The 18,432-nt window shown below is 42.1% G+C and overlaps 1 protein-coding gene across 1 annotated transcript in view; it reads left to right on the forward strand.

Annotated features, from left to right (window-relative positions):
- The first annotated feature begins 3,287 nt into the window (after positions 1-3,287).
- Positions 3,288-18,432, forward strand: part of LOC139689492 (SKI family transcriptional corepressor 2-like) — a 151,421-nt gene continuing 136,276 nt past the window's right edge. Inside the window, exon 1 of the mRNA XM_071586646.1 lies at positions 3,288-4,442. Within this exon, the coding sequence (XP_071442747.1) occupies positions 3,386-4,442 (1,057 nt within the window). The 5' untranslated portion in view covers positions 3,288-3,385. The remainder of the gene's footprint in view (positions 4,443-18,432) is intronic.

The following is an 18,432-nucleotide window of genomic DNA, read 5'->3' on the forward strand; positions in this document are numbered from 1 at the left end:
TTGGCGCCTTTCAACAAGATTAGGCTAATGCCGACGCCGGCTTTCTCTCCACTCTTCCTTTCCCATCCATCCCTAATGGCGCAAATGCCCCTATCGGTCGGTCGTCTCCCATAAAAACTAAGACATACGAAGTCTAACATCGTTTGAAATTTTCCCATAAGAGCTAAGCGCCACTTTTTTTTCTATGCCACCTGCGGTTTTCCAGGAAGATATATCACCCGAAGATAACCGTGCATCAACTTGTGTAAGGCTGAGGATGTACAAGGACACCGAGTATGAAACTGAGGCGCTCTAATCAGTATTTAAACGGTATGCGTACTAGGCTAAGTCACCTCTACTGTGATATGTAACCACAGTTATCAAACGGAAGGTTGGTTTGATAGGTGAGGGTAGACCTTATAATGAACCCAAAGATGAATTCAATTCATACATCAAGGTATGGGGCCAGTTTCTTTCTCTCTAGCCGTTAGTTTCCCAGGAAGGTATGGCAGATGAAAAAAAATCAGACAACTTGGGTGCAGCTGAGTGTGTCTAGAGGCGCTCTGACCTGGAATAGAACCCAGGCCCAATGGTCCATAACTTACCCACTAGAACAATACACCCCCGTCAGTGTATATTTAATATTTCTGTACTGGGTGCCAAAAGACAGACTTTACATGATTACCAGATCCGCAGAGACTGCAAGGATAAACCTGGAATAAAGTAATCAATACATGTTTAGTTATCTCTAGCAGGTGAGCGCTAATCGTTAGCAAAAGATTGATACAATAGATAGACGGTCGAATTCTAAGTCGTCATTGGTGTCGCTCGAGGTCTCGCAACCATTCCTCTCTTTCCGTCCGTCGCCTCTTGCAATCTCTGCCCTCTCCGACACGCCCCGCATTACGACCGAGAGAAGAACCACAGGATGTCCACCCTTCATTCTCCGCTCACGAACTGCCATCCGCCCCACCACCCTAAAGGAAGGCTCAAGACGCCAAGTGTGTGTGACCCCTCACAACTTCACCCACCTCCCCATATAGTCCAAACCCTTACTTAACCCTTTTGGTTCCAACCCGATCAGTGTCGAGCGGGCGCAGGATGAAAGCACAGAGGAAAACTAACATTCGGGATAGCATGTTATTGTTTTCACTCTAAAATGTTATTCTTAAAATTTGTAAATTTATGATATTTAGAATGACAAAATTGTATTAATTCACTTATTATAACCCGTTGATGAAGAATTTTGGCCTCACGTAGTGGTAGGCATATTTCGCACAATCACGTAAAAATTTGAATGTACCAGAACTTCGGGTCAATTCAACAGAGTTTCATTAAATATTCATAATGCTGTCATTTTTTTAATTGATGATGTTTGCTGTTAACTTAAGGTAAAATAATGGAAGTGATTCCAAAAACTGCCAGTCGGCATTATTCAATGGCTATGGCCCACTGGCACTCCTTACGCATTCATGCAGGCCCGATGGAACTGTCGGGTGGCACGAAAAGGGTTAAAGCTGCCCCTTAACCTCGAGAGAATGAGTCCCCTCCCCTTTTACGCCACTCCTTTCAAACCATTCCCCCGTAGACCACACCCCCTTTCCCCAAACCAGGTACATGCTCCTATCTCGGGAGGCACTCTGGGGTGAACGAAAGGGTTCCGCGGAGGAGACGCAGGGGGTGCTTACATGAGAGGGTACTCTCCCCCAAGGCGCCCCCTTTCTCTCTCTCCTGCTCCGTTACAGTATTTCCGACGCTTTTTTGTGGCCGCCTTCGGAAATCTTTTCGCGCATGCGCCTTGTTTCTTCCCTGCGGCGATGGTTCCACTTACGCCCGGAGAATAGGAGGAGAGATATCGGAGGATAGTATCAGGAATCACATAAAAGTTTCCGTCCCTTATCCACCCACATTTCAGTTAACTGCGCGCGGAGCGCGTCGGTGAACAATGATGTGGTGGGGTTGAAGGTGAAATGCTTTTCTCATATACCTTGTAGAACCCCGGTTCTTACGGTTTCATACCACAAGAACCAAAGTCCTTATTGTTCTACGTGGGGCACTATGAGATTTATTGATAACGCTGAATATCGGTCGCCAAAGATCATTTTAGAACTATGAAACAAAACAATAGCCACAAAATATTTAACCAGAAAGGATTCTAGTGTTTATGGCGTGTAAATTCAAGCAAAAAGAGGTGAAGTATTATAAGGCGTGGATGTAAATTACTAACTTTTTCCCTTTCCACCAAATATTAATTTCGCACGTGAGTAAAACGGTATTTTTAAGGCGATCCTCCATTCTTAAGTGATTAATAATTTCAAGCATTGGGAACACGCGGAAACAATGGGCCTCAAAAACTCTAACGCTTGCCTCTGTGTATTAAGCAATTAAAAGTTCGTGTGAGCTTGGGGAAATCCTCTCAGGGTATTAATCCCTAGGTATAGCTGACGTAGGAATCCAGATAAATTTTTGCCAACGCTCAGGGGTCATTTCAGCAAAAGCAATTTTCAAAGAGGTGAATTCTCTGTTCAATTATTTCCACAGCCGAAACTGGCTGAGTTGAAATTAATTCTTTTTCTCGCCTCGAACGAATCCAGGAGTTATTCTCGCTTGGAGAAACTTATGTTCAGAGTCCGTTACTTATGCATCTTAAGGTCATCTCTTGGGCCCGTGTGTTGCGCGTAGTTCGAGATATTTCCGACGAGACTAGAGAATGGAGGGAGATTCTTCCAATTCGTGAATGTGATTACGGGCAGCTAGAAAAACTACTTGAATCCGGAACGCGCGTCGTAAACGGAGTGCCTCACTTAGGAAGAGAAGCAAGCAATTTGGTAGCGAAAGAAATGACCGCTCCAAAGGAATGTAAAAAAATAAGCCCTACCCCGGCAGTGACTCCTGAGGTTGGGGACCGACCTTGAGGGATAGAAGGGTTGAGGGAAGGGAAAGGGTTTTTTTCTAGAGGGATGGTTTCACGGGGTGGGGAAGAAAAGGAGCTGCCCCCTAACCTCTCTTGTCTCTCTCTCCCCCTAACCATCGTTACGCCTCCCCTTCCCCTCGTCGCCCTATCCAGCCCGGCGCGCCCCACCAGTGCCCTCGGCGAGGAGAGCGTGCCGCCGCCGTCGACGCCGCGAGCCAGCCCGCAATCGAGAGGGGGATGGACCATCGTCCCCTCCCGGGCACCCCACCCGGGCCCCCACCCTCGCCTCCCAGCGTCCTACGCGCCCGCGCCATGAGGTAGACACCGTCCTCCCACCACTACGGGGAGGAGGAGGGAGGGTGGAGGGGCCGCGGGGGGTGGGGGGGACGGATACTGGAGTGGCGGTGGAGGAGAATTGAGGGGCTCGGGGCTCTCGACACTCGCGCGCTCGTGGCCGAGCGGCAAGGACCGACGACCGCGGGCCCTCGTAGGATGCGACCCTCCGCCCAAGTGGCGGACAAGGCAGTGTCCACCGAGGACCTGGAGGCGGCCCTCGCGTCCCCCCCGCCCACGGCCGCACAGTTCCCACCGGTCGTCCTACCCTTCCCCATTTCCGCGCCTCCCCCCGGCGATCCCTCCGGCGGCGACCCGGCGGACAGACGATGCTCCGGCACGCCCACCCCCGTCGCCGCCGAGCTCCTCCGCCTGGAGGCTGCTCTCACGGCCCTGGTGGCTTTCGCTGCGCCCCCGGACTCCTCCCCGCCCCCGGTCGCCCACCGGAGTGGCCACCTCAACGATTCCCGCCACCACCGGCGGCACAGCCATCAGCCCCGGCCCCTGAGGCACCCCCGACGGCAGAGGAGCCACTCGCAACACCACCACCACCTCCAGCCCCCTCCCCCCACGCACCACCACCATCACCACCATCCGCACAACCCGCATGCACACCCGCACCGCAAGTCTATCTCGGTGTCGTCGCCGCGGCCGCGGTCCGCAAGGTCTGAGAGCGTGGGCGCCGTGCCGACAGCCCACCTGCCGCCGGCCCCCGCTTCGACCGCCGTCGCCCTCGGCAACGCGTTAGACGGCCGACCGCCCGGTTCCACGTGGAGCCTGACGAGCGTGGTGGTGTCGTCGGCGGCGGCGTCCTCGACGTCCCGCCGCTGGAGACAGGAGAGTGCCGAGGGCGAGGACCTCGAGGACATGTTGGACATGGAGGAGGACACGGAGGTGTGCCGGATGGCCGGGGACGCGGGTGTGGACGAGGAACAGGCGGTGCTCGAGGCGATGGAGAAGGGCCAAGGGCGGAAGCGGAAGAAGCCTCGGGTGAGGAAGAAGCCGGCGGGGCGGAAGAAGGGCTCTTCGGCGGCGGCGGCTGCGGCTGCGGCGGCCGCGGCGGTCGCCTGCGCCCCCTCGGCGTCCGCCGATTCGTCCGAGGGCCTGCCCCCAAAGGCTAGGTGGGCGATCGTGGCGACCGCGTGCCTATTGCTGCTCATGAGCGTGCTCCTCGTCGGGATCACGCTGAGGATGGCCCCGGTCATCGACGAGATGGGTGAGTGAGAGTCACGGATAGCGAGAACTTTGGTCGTCCGTTCCCTCGGCGTATTTGCTTAGAGGGAGTTCGATAATTATGATTATCCATTCCGTATGTTTCATTTTATTGAAAAGGTGTTTTGCATTTAAATGCACTGAATTCGATATTTTATGATCATTTTATCTTCTTTATAAACGTTTAAAATTCACATTCAATCGTAGAGAAGACCTAGTTTGGGCTCCCACATCTTTTTCAATTTTATGAAATTTAGTATTGACGCTGATTCTTCCAACTGAAACATTCAAGATGAAATCTGTTTGCCTTTTAGTCATCCCACCAGTTTCTAGATCCAATCAATGCTGTCATTCATTAGGCCAGGGATTCTTCTTTGCTTGCGATAAAAAAACAAGGTAATATATTACACTTTCTTGTGTCGTAAAGCGTAAGGATTTCACCAAATTTAAAATATAGTCAAATTGGTCACTAGATAATTTTTATTCAATTATTTACTGAAAAAAATCCTACTTCCATTGCATCTACAACTATTTTCTGACCTCGTGGGCCATGAAGTGTTTTCAAGTAGAGATTTTGCAATTTTTTCCAGTGCGACAGGCTTGATGAATACATTTGCCAATTATTTTATTTTTTGCTGGTCATTCGAAAGGCAGAAAGTTTGCGCTTCCACAAGCGTGGTAATTGACTCCGGACCTTACCTTTGAAATGAAGCTTCAAGAATCATAATGAAATTTTTCGTCACCACGTCAAAATAGAATTTCCAGGTTACAGATATATTTTGTACTTGTTTACATACACCGAAATTGTGTTAACTTCCGATGAATGTAAGAGTACTCAAAAGTAAAAGAGAAGTGAAAAGATCAAACGGAAAATACAAATCCGCGTCTTTGGTTATTGTAACAGACGTTGACATTGCGATAGGGAGGAATTAAAATCATACCCAAGGCCTTACTACGATGAAAACAACTGCACTTATTCCACAACAATCAAAGTAGTAAGAAATAATATTCGATCGGTTATGACATGAAATAAACAAAATATTAATTCCGCTTTCACAATTTAATGTTAATTTTAATTTAATATTTTAACCTTTGCTGATACGCTCCATTGCTGATATGTGATATGTAATAAAAAGCTTCAATGGTAGGATTTTTGACAAAACCTCTGTGAGTAATAATTATGATATATTTCGTTATATTGCTGTGTTAAACATCATTTTACACAAAATATAATCTCCATAATGTAATGAAATGCAATCATACTTTTTTGTGAGGATAATGACAGCTTTGGCAAATATCTAGCGAAATCATGTTTCTTCTGGTAACATTAAAATAACATTGACTAATAAAAACTTGTCTAACACAACTCGGTCCTTTATTACATCTACCTGTTCGTATAAGTAAATGTAACACACTTTTAGGTACAAATTAACTCAAAATCCGATGAAATCTCCAGCAAAATATCCATTAGGGCATTTGCTACTGGCGCAGAATTTATGCTGTGAATGTTCCAGGTCATTTGGTAACAACGTAGATGTTAAATTGAAAGATGCATTTGTATTCAATGCTCACGTTCAGATTTTGCTGAAGTTTATGTAGCTAAGAATTTAATCTTCGGATATGTATAAAACTACCGTGAACTGGAAAGTAAGACTTCCTCTTTAATTCATACTAAAAATTTCTTACATATTTTCTGTCCAAAGTTGATAGAAAAATAAATGTTTAAAATTTCGCATGTTTAATTTAAATCTTAGAGAATTTCAAGAGACCGTTTACTGTTGTATGGAGGTGTATGCTTGCAATAGAATTACTAAGTAATGTTGTCACTCACAAAGATACAATTTAAAAATATAAAATAAGTTTCCTATTGATGGAATGTATTATATATTTTTGCAAGGCAAATTAATTTATATACTGTTTCAAAGAAACTGTGGGGGATGCCGGAACAGTAACTTTTAACGGAGTCATCAGCTGATGCAAATCACAACGTAACAATTTTCAAAGCGTAAAATCATTCACCTTGACAGAAATAAGAATTGAAAATGGTTGAATTATTTGCTGTTTAATATTTCAAACATATAAATTTCTTTTTTCTTAACACTTAATCTTTGAGTACTTTTAAGTTCCAATATGACCAAACGAAATTATATTCAAATCAGAAAGCTCTAAACTCGAACAATAAAATTGGGCATAAGTTTCCAAAGAGTTGAACCTACTACCGAAATAAGGCTAAAAAGGATTATTTCATAAATTTTCTTTTGTCTTAAATTAATATATTTAATAAATTTTTTCCGTCATTTTCAATGGTTTTGATATCAACTATTTATCGCACTCAAACATGATAGATACTTTTGCTAACCTATTTTTAAAACATTTGCAGTTAATTGCAGAGTTTATTCGACTCGAAATCGTAACGGCCTACTTGTAGTTGGACGGACGTCCTAATTGCTTAAAAAAATAGAAAAGAATTACTCAGAAGAATCACATAGCCATCACTCAATGTCAAAACATTTACGGCAGTCAAGTTGTTCTCCAACTTTATGTTAAACGTTTTAAAGTTTTACACGCGGTTTACGACGTTTATCGTGTTTAAAATGTATAAGACACACAAAACCCTGAATGTTTTACTTGAATATGCCATGGCCACTTTTATGTATGCATTTTCTACAGTAAGTAGGTAGACATATTTTAGTAATCACATTTCCTGACCATATTAAAAAAATGGAATCTTATTTTATCGTTAATATTGGAAATTTCTCGGCAAGTTTCACGTTTTTTTATTTAGTTAGAGTTAACGTTCCGCTTCACCTTTTCGTAATCAAAGGGTTTTTCAAGAGGTGTCGGTTGCATGTAATACGAGTGTAAAATAATCACAAAAGCACACTTTCTACGAATCATAAGATCCATTATTCCTTCATTGCATATTTGTTTATCATTAAGCGGTAAATACGTCAGAAAATATATGATGTGCCCAAAAGTTTATGCGCTCTTTCATATGAATGCCTTTTAGCGGTCGTAACTCATTGTGTAGAATTTACTGCCTCATACACGATTCGGGTTGATATAAGGAAGGATATATTTGGTCCAGTTAAACATTTTGACGCATACTATAAATGTAAATATGCGTAAATAGGTATATTTTTTACATTAACTAGTACGGCAATGATTATGGAAAAGGTAGCGATGTTTCTCTGCAATGATCTATTTGCCACCCGGTTACCCACCGCTTCTCCGCTGATCTGTCCCGCCCTGTAGGCTATTGTCTCGCAGTAGTGCGATATCCACTACTTGCTTCCAAGTCCCCAAACGTTTCCGTATCCTTCGTTTATATAATTAATGAGAATTAAAGGTCCAAATTTAATTAGAAATAACAAATGACGCTTTTAATGACCACTCCTTTTCGATGGAGTAAAATTTCTCCCAAATTATTTTTTTTAGGAGAGGAAAGAGAGACTATTCAGTCGAAAATGCCGATCATGAATGTATTTTTTAACTAAAGCACCAATATTCCTGACGCGCTGCAAATTCTGCCCAAATTTGACTCGATTCATGCGCCTTGAGATCATTGAGCTACATGTGACCTAATGGAAAAAGACAATCACAGAAATGCTTCTGCAAAAATTTATCACCAACGGACGTTTTAAGCACTATGTTGATATCAATGGAGAGGATTTCATTGACTTTTTAATGTAGGTAATAAACCTTTTCTCCGCGTACTTCCACGCTTATCCCTCACATAAACTACACTGAAAATCGTTAAGACCACGCAAACATGAAAGTTTTACAGGCAAAATGCTAAAATATAACGAAGTTTTAGTCCTCAAATTTCAAAGGTAAAAACATATCCAGATATCTAACCATCACTTCCCTTTTTGATGGCCACTGGAACGAACTTTTTTTCTGAAATTGTAGTAGCAGAGTGTGGGAGGATGCCACCGTCACATAAAAATGACATAAACTGCGACTTTGATGAGGTCTTGCCCACCGAAAGAATCTTTTCGAAGAAACCCTTCCGGCGACTGAATTCTCAATTGCCCGTACGGTGGAAATAAAACTTAAACTTAGGAGTAATAAAAGTATTAAAATAAAAGGAAACAAAGCTAAGGTACCCTTTAGTTAAACACATTACAGTGGATAAGTAAACACGTGCAAATTTTGGACACGTGCAAAATATTTGCACAACTACGTGTTCATTAAAATATTTTCAATCTGAATTCAAATTCCATCTTAAAATTTTCAGAGAAGATAATACTGGATAAAAATCATTAAAGCGGCTTCATAGTTATCGCACTATGGTGAATATGAGGTTTCGACTGAGGAAATTTTAATATAAATCCGACCTGGGTGTTCCACACTGTAAAACATAATAATTACGAACGAAGTAAAAAGCAGAAGGTGCAAAGAAGAGCAGTCCCTCCTTCCCCTTTGCCTTTTCCTCTATGCGAATACTTCCATGGATCCTAAAAATGAATATCCTTCGCTAGAATCACACGATAGTCCGAGCCGTATGAAACTGGATGTGGCAGGCAGATTTACAATTTCTTCGGAAGAAAAAGGTTTTTCGTAAGAGATTACATTCAACCATTGCATACCGTTAGAAATAATCATATGGATTTTCTTTGCTGAAGATTATAGAGTTAAATCCTTTGCATTGAATTTGACAATCTATTTTTCCTGCAAATGATTAGTTAAATTTATCAGTGAACAGAAGTTAACTAAACGCTTAAACCATCCATGTTGACCGTCGCAACTCTTGTAGGCAAACCCCCGTTGGGTAGGCGACCTTTCGGGACAAATGGTCTCCTTTCTCGGAAAAATGTCAGACCACACTGCTGTAGCCAGGACGGACATCATAACCATCGTTTAGAAGTTAGAGAAGTACACATAATATGATAAAATGAACTTCAGTGGATTAGATATTTGTGAAACTGCATGTTCTTCATTTATTCTCCCAGATTATGAGCATGATCGGCGTCTCTGAATATGCAGTCCTTCCTCCGAGAAATTAGTTCAAACTAGAAAAATATTTCCAACCACACGATCATACCCACACTCGACGATCTGTCATTTCCCATAGAATGTCGTCCGCTAGGTTACGAACGATGATGATGTGGGCGTATATTTATGAAACAAATCGATAAGATATCACTCGAAACGCTTTAACAAATATGTTTTTCAGAGTTTGATATTATGCCTTCCCCATTAGGTACATTACAATTACTGTTACTTCAAAATAGAAACAGAGAAAGCGGTACCGATGACGAAAATTACTTCCCGTGGCGTAACTCTTCGGAATCATTATTTTCAATGAATATTGATAGTTTTTTTTCCATTTTCATCCCTTTCACGTAGCAATTTTTATCCTTCGAAATGGGAATACGTCGCACAGCATCAACTTTGAACTAAACGATGCCACTTCATTTCCCCTTTTTGTTGGCAGGGTTCTCCATACTACTATCAAAGTTAAAACTCGCATAGCATTGCCTGTATATTCCACCTCCTTAATTAGTTGAGGTTTGGCCGTTTTAAGCCGAGCGGCAACCATAAAATTCGGAATCCCAGGTATCTATCACCGGATGATTCGCAATTCGACAGCAATTCTCAATGATGAATTACAATACCCATGGGCGTTTTAATTATATAGGACGATTATTTTATGATTCAGATTAAAGCTAAGGAGCGATTTTTTACAGATCGAGGCGGGGAAAAAATAGGCTAATGACTCCGTATGTTCTCCGCTCCGATAAGCATTTCATCCATGAGCCAGCCGAAAAGGTTGGAAATACGTCTGATCATGATGGATTGGATGAAGTTTGTACGCTCGCGCTGGCATATGCGGCTTATCGTTCCGTTAGCCTTCCGTGCCTCCTGCAAAACACCCATCATTCTACCCCTTCTCCAACCCTTTCCTTGACACAGCCCTCAACATTCCAACTCTCGGTTTGTTGTTCTTTCTCGAGCAACTATTACATTTTAAACTTCAAATAAGCATTAGGCCATTTTCCAAAGATAGGCTCTAAGGCTTGATAGGTTTTTAATTGAAATGGCAATCTGTTTTTCCCAGTTTTGAAGGAAGTTAGATGAGATAAGAACTTTTAAAAATGAGTCTCTCGTTAAAACATAAACGTGCATTTTTGGTGGAAATTTGATTTCGAGCGATAATAATCGTGTATTAATTATCTAGGCTAGCAAAGGCAGCCGGTTATATCACTTTCATTTCCGATGCATATTACTCGTTTGAATCGACCAAGGTGTATCTTAAATACCTGAAATTGTACATTTAACAGTGTATTATCGGTATACTACATCATGTATTGCAATCCAATTTGTAACATTTAACCTTCATCACATACTTGAAATTTCTATTCACTCATATCTGGAGCAATAACATACGTAAACGTGATAGAGTCATGGTTGTTTATGCCATACCGTACAGTAATAACGTAGGTACACTTTTATACACAAATTATTACCATTAACACCATTCATCAATATCTACCACGATTGGATTTGGCCCAGGTCTACGCTCCATTTTCCCCCTGACCTACACCTACTTGTCTACATATTTCTTCCCTTTGATTTCTGCCGTTATTTGTTCCACGTACATCTTCCTGTCTTCCTTTGCAGTTCTTCTCGGTCACTTTCCCCTCAACGCTTGTCTTCATTAGTGAGTCGTGTCACAAAATGTGCTTAGTAAGGTTTTCACTTCTTTGCAGAGTTTTGATTTTAATCTTGCTTCTTATTTAGTCCGTTAGATTTTTAAGTACATTTTATCTTCGTTTTTCATCTGCATCACCAGATTTCCGACACGTCGAATCATCCCTTTTCTCTTTCTGTTATATGCAACACCTCACCGCCGTGCAAACGTTTGCTCCGTGTATGTTTTAACGAAGGTATTACTCAAGTCCAGGTTTTTTTTATCATCTTTTACTTTTCATTCAATGCAATTTTACTTCTAGATGTGTTATTCTACTAATTTTTTAGTTACAGTCCCTCTACCATTGCCGAATATGATTTCTTAATAGCCCTTAACCCTCTCAATTCTCCCATCTTTTGATTTCTTAGTTTAATTCTGATAACCTTCTGTCACAGACGTTCGTGCTTGTTTTATTTTTTCTATTTCAGGTGATGAGATGGTACTTTTTAATTGACTTCTCTGAGTTTTAACATGGCTCTTATTCCGATTTCCTTCTCACCCTACTTCGACAGCTGTGTTGCTGTTAAATTGCAGTACAGTAATTTCCTCCAAGATTCAGCACCCATGAAGCACATCCTCCGATTTAATTGAATACTTTCTCTATGTACATGTAGACAAATATAATGGGTCACATTGCAAATACTTGCCTAACTTCTTTTTTGTTCTTGCTTCTTCACTGCTATTTCCAGATTTGATTAAAGCCACGTGTACTGGATGCAGATTATGGATTATTCTTCTATTATTTTAAGAAACTCCAGAATCCTTCAAAACATGAATAATTTTTTACAGTCGTTATTATTCAATGCTTTTTCAAAGATACGTAATACAATAAATACATATTGTTACTTTTCCACTCCCTTCTCTTTACCTAGCCTATGTACAAAATTAGCTTCTCTTTTGACCAGATTTGAAAAATCTATTCCTTCTATTGACAGCATGCGTTCAAGCGTGCACTAGTCCGATTTTAATATTTTGCCATCTTTCCTTAAACTTTTCGGGTAATTATAGCTAAATTATAGCTAAATACAGTTCATCCTCTGATCACGCTGGTGTTATGATGTAAAAGAGATATTGAAAAAGCAGGTATTGTTTTTTCAACAATTGCTACCGAGATAATCGGATATATTACATTTCGCCGAAATGAAGACTGAACTTGAAATTTCGTTGCTCTTACCTAATTGAAATTAAATATATGATAAGTGCACATATCGTTCACGAGAACTCCGTTTATTGAATGATAACTCCTGTTGTCATTTCTGCACCAGAGCTCAAGCAATAATCCGAAACTTTACAAATTGATTCGCCATAATTTGATTGTTTCATAAATTCTTAAATGTTTTAAGCCAATTTTTAAGCTCTAAATTTCTTAAAAATGCAATTGTTTTTAATTTTACCTTTTCATATAATTGGAATTTCAGTTTTAGGATTTTCTGACTGCAATTCACAATTCTTCCCTAATTCATGCTTTTTTGCTTTGATCTCGATAGAACTTCCATCTTATATCCCTCTTTGTTTGACCTTGATATATTTATCCCTTAACTTAATTATCTGGTTGGGACGTTCCTGATATTTCCCATTCTATAAGGTTCCTAACAAACCCACTGCGCATCAAGGGAACCAATTCCAATAAATTCTTCTATTCTATACCTTTCTTCTGAAATTTTTTTTCATTTATTCCTCAGAATGAATGAATGAATTATTAAATTTATTGGTAAAAATTATAACTGATATTACCCTAGAAAAGATTATCTGTTTTGGAGACCGAGCATTAAAAGCACCATGATTTGAATGCTGCATCATCGGATAGCTATTTAAAACGGCGGGAAGTTCATGTTCACTTCGGGCAACCTCGGAAGCCTATTTCGCTTATTTGGACTCGCATCTACGCCTACCACTCTCCATCCTTTTGCATTCCAACCCCTCCCTGACCCTCTTCATGTGCACCTTCCTCGCCCTGGCTGCCTCTACTTTAAAAGCATCGGGGCGAAGGAGGAAGGGGTGGGATGCGGATGAGGGGAGTCTAGGAATGGATGGGGAAGGGTGAAGTGGGGACGACTTTGCACATCCCTTTCGAAGCGTAAATGAGGAAAAAAAAGAGGCCGAGGAAGTGCCGAGACTATCTCTCCCTCGAAGAAGGTTTCCTCCTCTCCCCTATCTTGAATCCAAGAGCGCGGAAGGAGGCACAGGGAGGATGAGAGGTGGAGAGGGATGGAAGGAAGGGAAGAGACCTAACAGGAGTTGGGTCGTCTTGAAAGGAAATTGAGGTGGGGGGAAGAGGGGGGTTTGAATGCATCTTCCGTCTTCATTCCCCTCCACATCCTTTCACCTCCCCCCGCCACCGAATCTCCCTCGCCCGCCAAACCAAACCCACCTTCCGTCTCCGTTGGCACCCAAACACTTGGATGACTTCCCAGTCTGGCGTACGCCTCCTTCGGGTGAGGAGGAGAAATGGTGAGGGTCAGGGAAACGGGATAGGTGCAGCTGTGGCGTGCGAATGGAAAAGAAGGGAAGCTTGGTGATATGGTGCAGGGGACGGGGTGGAGATAGTGAAAGAGAGAGGAAGCTGGGCGGGGAATATGGAGGGCTGAAATTTCGAAGAGAGCGTGGGAAGAAGAGAACGATCCGGTTCCAATCTGTGACGGACCATTTTTATGGATGCGCTCACCCCCGCCACACTTTACACACACTCACTCCAATGGAGGAAGAAGAAAAAAATAAAGAGACAAGAATGTTTATCCCGGGAGTGAACCGGTAAGAAGATGTGAGACTGAAAGAGAGAGAGAGAGTAAAAGGGTTCGCCTAAGAATCTAAAACCTCCCGCTCCGAGTGCACCGAAACACGCACATTATATAAATATATAGATACATATATACGCAAGTATATATAACTCAACTTACGCATCCGGTTTATTTCTTTCGGGAGGAATGTTGTTGGGTAGGCTGAGAGTGGGCGCGGGGTCGGTTTCGCGAGAAAAGCATTGTGGACTCTAGGGGGAAAGGATATGAACAACCTCCTATTCCTCCCTCTTCAATAATGGAGTGCTTGATGCTGGAGAGAGGGAGGTGGAAATGCGATAGAGGGATCGGTGTGGCCGAGGTGAATCCACGCAGAGTGCCCCGCCCCCCCGAATGCACAACCTCCCCGGTGCCCGGGACGTGTGGCCAAACCGTACGAAAAACATGGAACGTGGGCACCGCCTTTCCCTACCTATTATTTCCCGAGGACGGTAGGGATTTTGCGATCTCTTTAAACGTCGTCTCTCCTCACCCCTTTTTCGAGTTCAAAATAAAAAAAAAATACGTGGAAAAGTAAATTGTCTTCTTTCATTAGAATATCAATAATAATAATATTACACGCATAATTCAAAAGGATGGCAATATTTGAATTTCAGCGCAAAAACGTGACACAAATATTAGTATAAAGATTTTGAAATTATTGAAATTTTGAAGAATAACATAACGACTTAATCGCCGGTGTAATTTCGTACCCATGATTCATAAGCATATAGTATCAATCCTCTTTCCTGCACGGTAAAATCGTATGGCATTAAAAAAAATGTTATTTAAGTTGCATGGTGTAGCATACATTTCTGTCGAGCATGCATTTTGTTAACTTTAGATTATATTATCCCCATTTTAGCGTCATGCCGGTGCATACATACTGGCGTGAGTAAGCTGTTCTTAAAAACCAATGCTGAAGTGTCAATTAGGGATTCTAACATGAATAATTCATCTCAGGTTGTATACCACGTGAAAATTAACTACCGCAGGCATTTAAGTTTCCCCGATTTTTATTTTTTCTTAAGAAGTGCGATAACTCAACGTTGGATGTTTTTTACAATTGAAATATCGCGTAATAATTTTCGGCCCTTCGTCAGATTAAAAATAGTAAATTCGGTGAAGTGAACCCAGTCAGGGAATAGAAACATTAACACTGAGACCTCAACCAACGTGTACCCGCCACCTTCTTTTCCGATATATCCTTCTATATCCTTCGATAGATATCCTTCAATACTTAAAAACACTATTATTTATTTATTTAAATACTTAATACATAAATTATATTAATTTATTAATAGAGTTAAATAGTCGTGACGGGATTTTTATTACATCTGTATCACAGAGTTTCATTTCGCCTATAATTGGATTATTAATCAATTTCGACGCATCGGTAACAAATCAAAAGCATTAATTGCGTGACTGGAAAACAAGTACTACCTTTTGCCCGCCGTCCAATCTTTTATATTTTCAAATGAGGGAATGAAAACATAAAAAAGACCAATGAAGTCATTTGCATCGAAACCGTTAATTTCATCCATATTCGATTGACTCGTTTATAAATATCTTCTCCTGAGGCACGGTTTCCTTTAGTGATTTCGTTCTTAATGGTTCAATGACGCCTTCCCCTGAATTCCGATTGCTAGCTCAATCGTTTTCCCTTCTCTCATCATTATACCCTGAAACTCCCTTTTCTTTCAGTTTCCTAAAAAAATCAGCCATTTTTTTTAATTCCCCCTTTCTCGTTCATTTGGCTTTCTTTCGAATATAAAATGATCACAATTACGATAAGTCTTCGAGAAAAAATTTAACTCGAACACAAACACCTTTTATGCCTTGGATGAAAAGAGCTAACAGAGGATGGATCTATTGGGAATCCCTATCTTTCTCGCAGTATGCATGAAAAGGATTCAATAAAGCTTGTTACTGTACGGAAAAAATCTGGAGCGATGCACAACCTAGTCGGGACATAGCCAGAAACAGTAATCGCAAAATATATGGCCTTTCGATTTTATGACTTTCCGAAGTTTCATTTTTATGTTCGTCTGTATAGCGTCATACAAACCTATCACTACACTTTTACAAATATTTAGTTTAGCCAGATAAATAATAATAGCCAAATTATTAAAAATAATTTATTAATTAAAAATAAAAAAGCCAGAAAAGGTCCTGGGACAAAATTAGGAGCTCTGCAATCCCATAATTTTACGCACTGAAAAAGTTTTTCGCACAAATGAAGAGGAAACATTGATGATTTCTGAAGGCATTCGAAATGCCTCGAGTATTTCCTTTGGTTTAACTTAAATAAAATGGTGCTATATTCTTAGGACCCCCTCCCCTTGCGGAGGTCATTTCGAAACATGCCTAAATGAATAACCATGGGAGCGTACCGCCGGAGCACTCGGCCGGTCTCCATTCCTCAAAGGGTCGAACCAACCATACTACAGTGCCCAGTTTGAAATTTATATTTTAGGACTTTAAAAAGCAATTCCCATCAGACGCGTAGGGTCGCAAACTTATGATTGCCGTGCAAATTGAATTTCATCTCCGATTCAGAAAGGGTGAATGCCTCAAACTGCCGGGCCCTCTGTTATTTAATTGAATAGGTACGTTGTCATAGAACAGATACGTTGCATCGCTCTCTTGAGGCGAGGGGTGGGGGAGACGTGAAAGGGTACTCACCAGGCGGAAGGAAAGAAAACAAGCCGTCAGTCCTCGCTCATACCCTCGGTGATGACGTCAGTCCCTCGAACTCTTCTCGTCACTGCCACTAACGCGAGTCCCACGACAGGGACGGATGGCTGCGGGAGGTGGAGAAGGTCGGTGAGTGTCGCAGAAGACAACGCCTCCACGTTCACGGGTGTTCACCCGACGGCACTGAAAGCTTCAACCGCCCCCGTCCTCCCCACACGAAAGCCAGGAGATGAAGACCCGAACACGTAAAAACCCAAACGCCACCCAAAATCCTACCGATATTCATCCGTTTGGATCAAATAACTCTTTCACTCACTCCCTTTCTAATCCACCGGATTCATAAAACCAATTTCCCTTATTTTCCTTCCGTTTCTTTAACACCGATTCCCATCGGGGCGTGAAAAGTATCAGTAACTACCGCAGTTGTATCGTTCGAAGTAGAGAAACTCGTTCACATCTCCTTGGTCGAAGTTCATTCAGAGGGTATTCTGTCCGTTCGCAGCGATGTAGTTCGCCCAGCGTCGTAACAGTGTTGTTCACGGCAGCAAGAGGCACGGATCTATTGTTGTATTTTTTAAACGCACAACGGAAACACGTCACCGTTCTTCTCCCTTATTCCCTGCACACATATGTACTAGAGCACTGGGAATGACCAAAATCATGTTTCCGAAACTCCGTCCGCTTGTTCAAAAGCGTCCAATGTCCGCGGCCCTCTCCTTCCTGGGACGATAGAAGGGGCGGGATAGAAGACTGCCTCTGTCCTCTGTTCACCGAGCTTATCTACCGTCACAGTTCTCTTTATGTAACTCGAATGAAGGAGAAATAAATTAAAAATGTCTACCAAAGTTCGATTCAGGATAAACTACACAATCACAGAAACTTCTTTAGCTTCAAAATCACTCGTATAATAAAATTTCCGACGTGTCGATTTCAAAACCCATGCTTTCGTTGGCAATGGTCACTAGAGCCCTCGAGTCCACTTAAGTTATGGGCCGGGCAAGACCATGAGATATCACCTGGTGCTGTAAAACCGGAGTCCTTCCTCCGACTAGTCAGGTGATAATAAGATCCAACCTCCGACGCTCTTCTTTCCCTCCCCTTTTCCCCTCCAAGCTCCTCACCCCGTCTCAAGCGACCCAGCTTTGACGGACGCGAAAAGTATTCAATCTCCTCAAGATAAGGCTTATTGGCATTTGGCTAGGCTTTGTTATTACCAAGCCCTATGTGCAAAGGGAACAAGTAGTCATGTGCTCATCACTAACTCGAAGGACTCCTGCCATCTGAGCAATTCGATCTACATTTACGAGTGAAAAGCATGAATTGTTGTAAAATTGTTCACCTCGTTGCCTTGATTCGAGAGGTGCATTAGGTTTGAAAAAGATATGAGGCAATGTTATAAGCAATTTCACTCAAGAACCAACGAAGGAAAAGTTCCGCGATAGGCATCCAGCACATTCAATTTCTCTCTCCTTCCCGCCGTGTTGCCATTTGATTCCTCCCATGCAAAACGTTGCTCCGTGGGGACCACAGGGAGTTTAAACGGAAAAAATTCCCCAAGGACGCCGTTTGGGGAATTTTGGGGAGACTAGGGTAAAAGGAAGAGCTAAATGTCACTTGACTTACAAGTACTTGTATGCTACCCAGCCGCTTTCCTCCTTATCTTACCGTTTGAATGAAAGTGGTTCAAACGTTATGTTGTCCAACACAATTCGCTAGATTTGTTGCGGTTTTTACCTTTACGAAACACCCGTAAGCCGCCACAATAAGGTGTGCCCTGGAATGCCTGGAACCAGCCATGAAAATGTAACAGAAGAAACAAAGAGCAA

Source organism: Hetaerina americana, unplaced genomic scaffold (assembly GCF_022747635.1).
Source record: "Hetaerina americana unplaced genomic scaffold, ioHetAmer1.1.p SCAF_24, whole genome shotgun sequence".
NCBI lineage: Eukaryota > Metazoa > Arthropoda > Insecta > Odonata > Calopterygidae > Hetaerina > Hetaerina americana.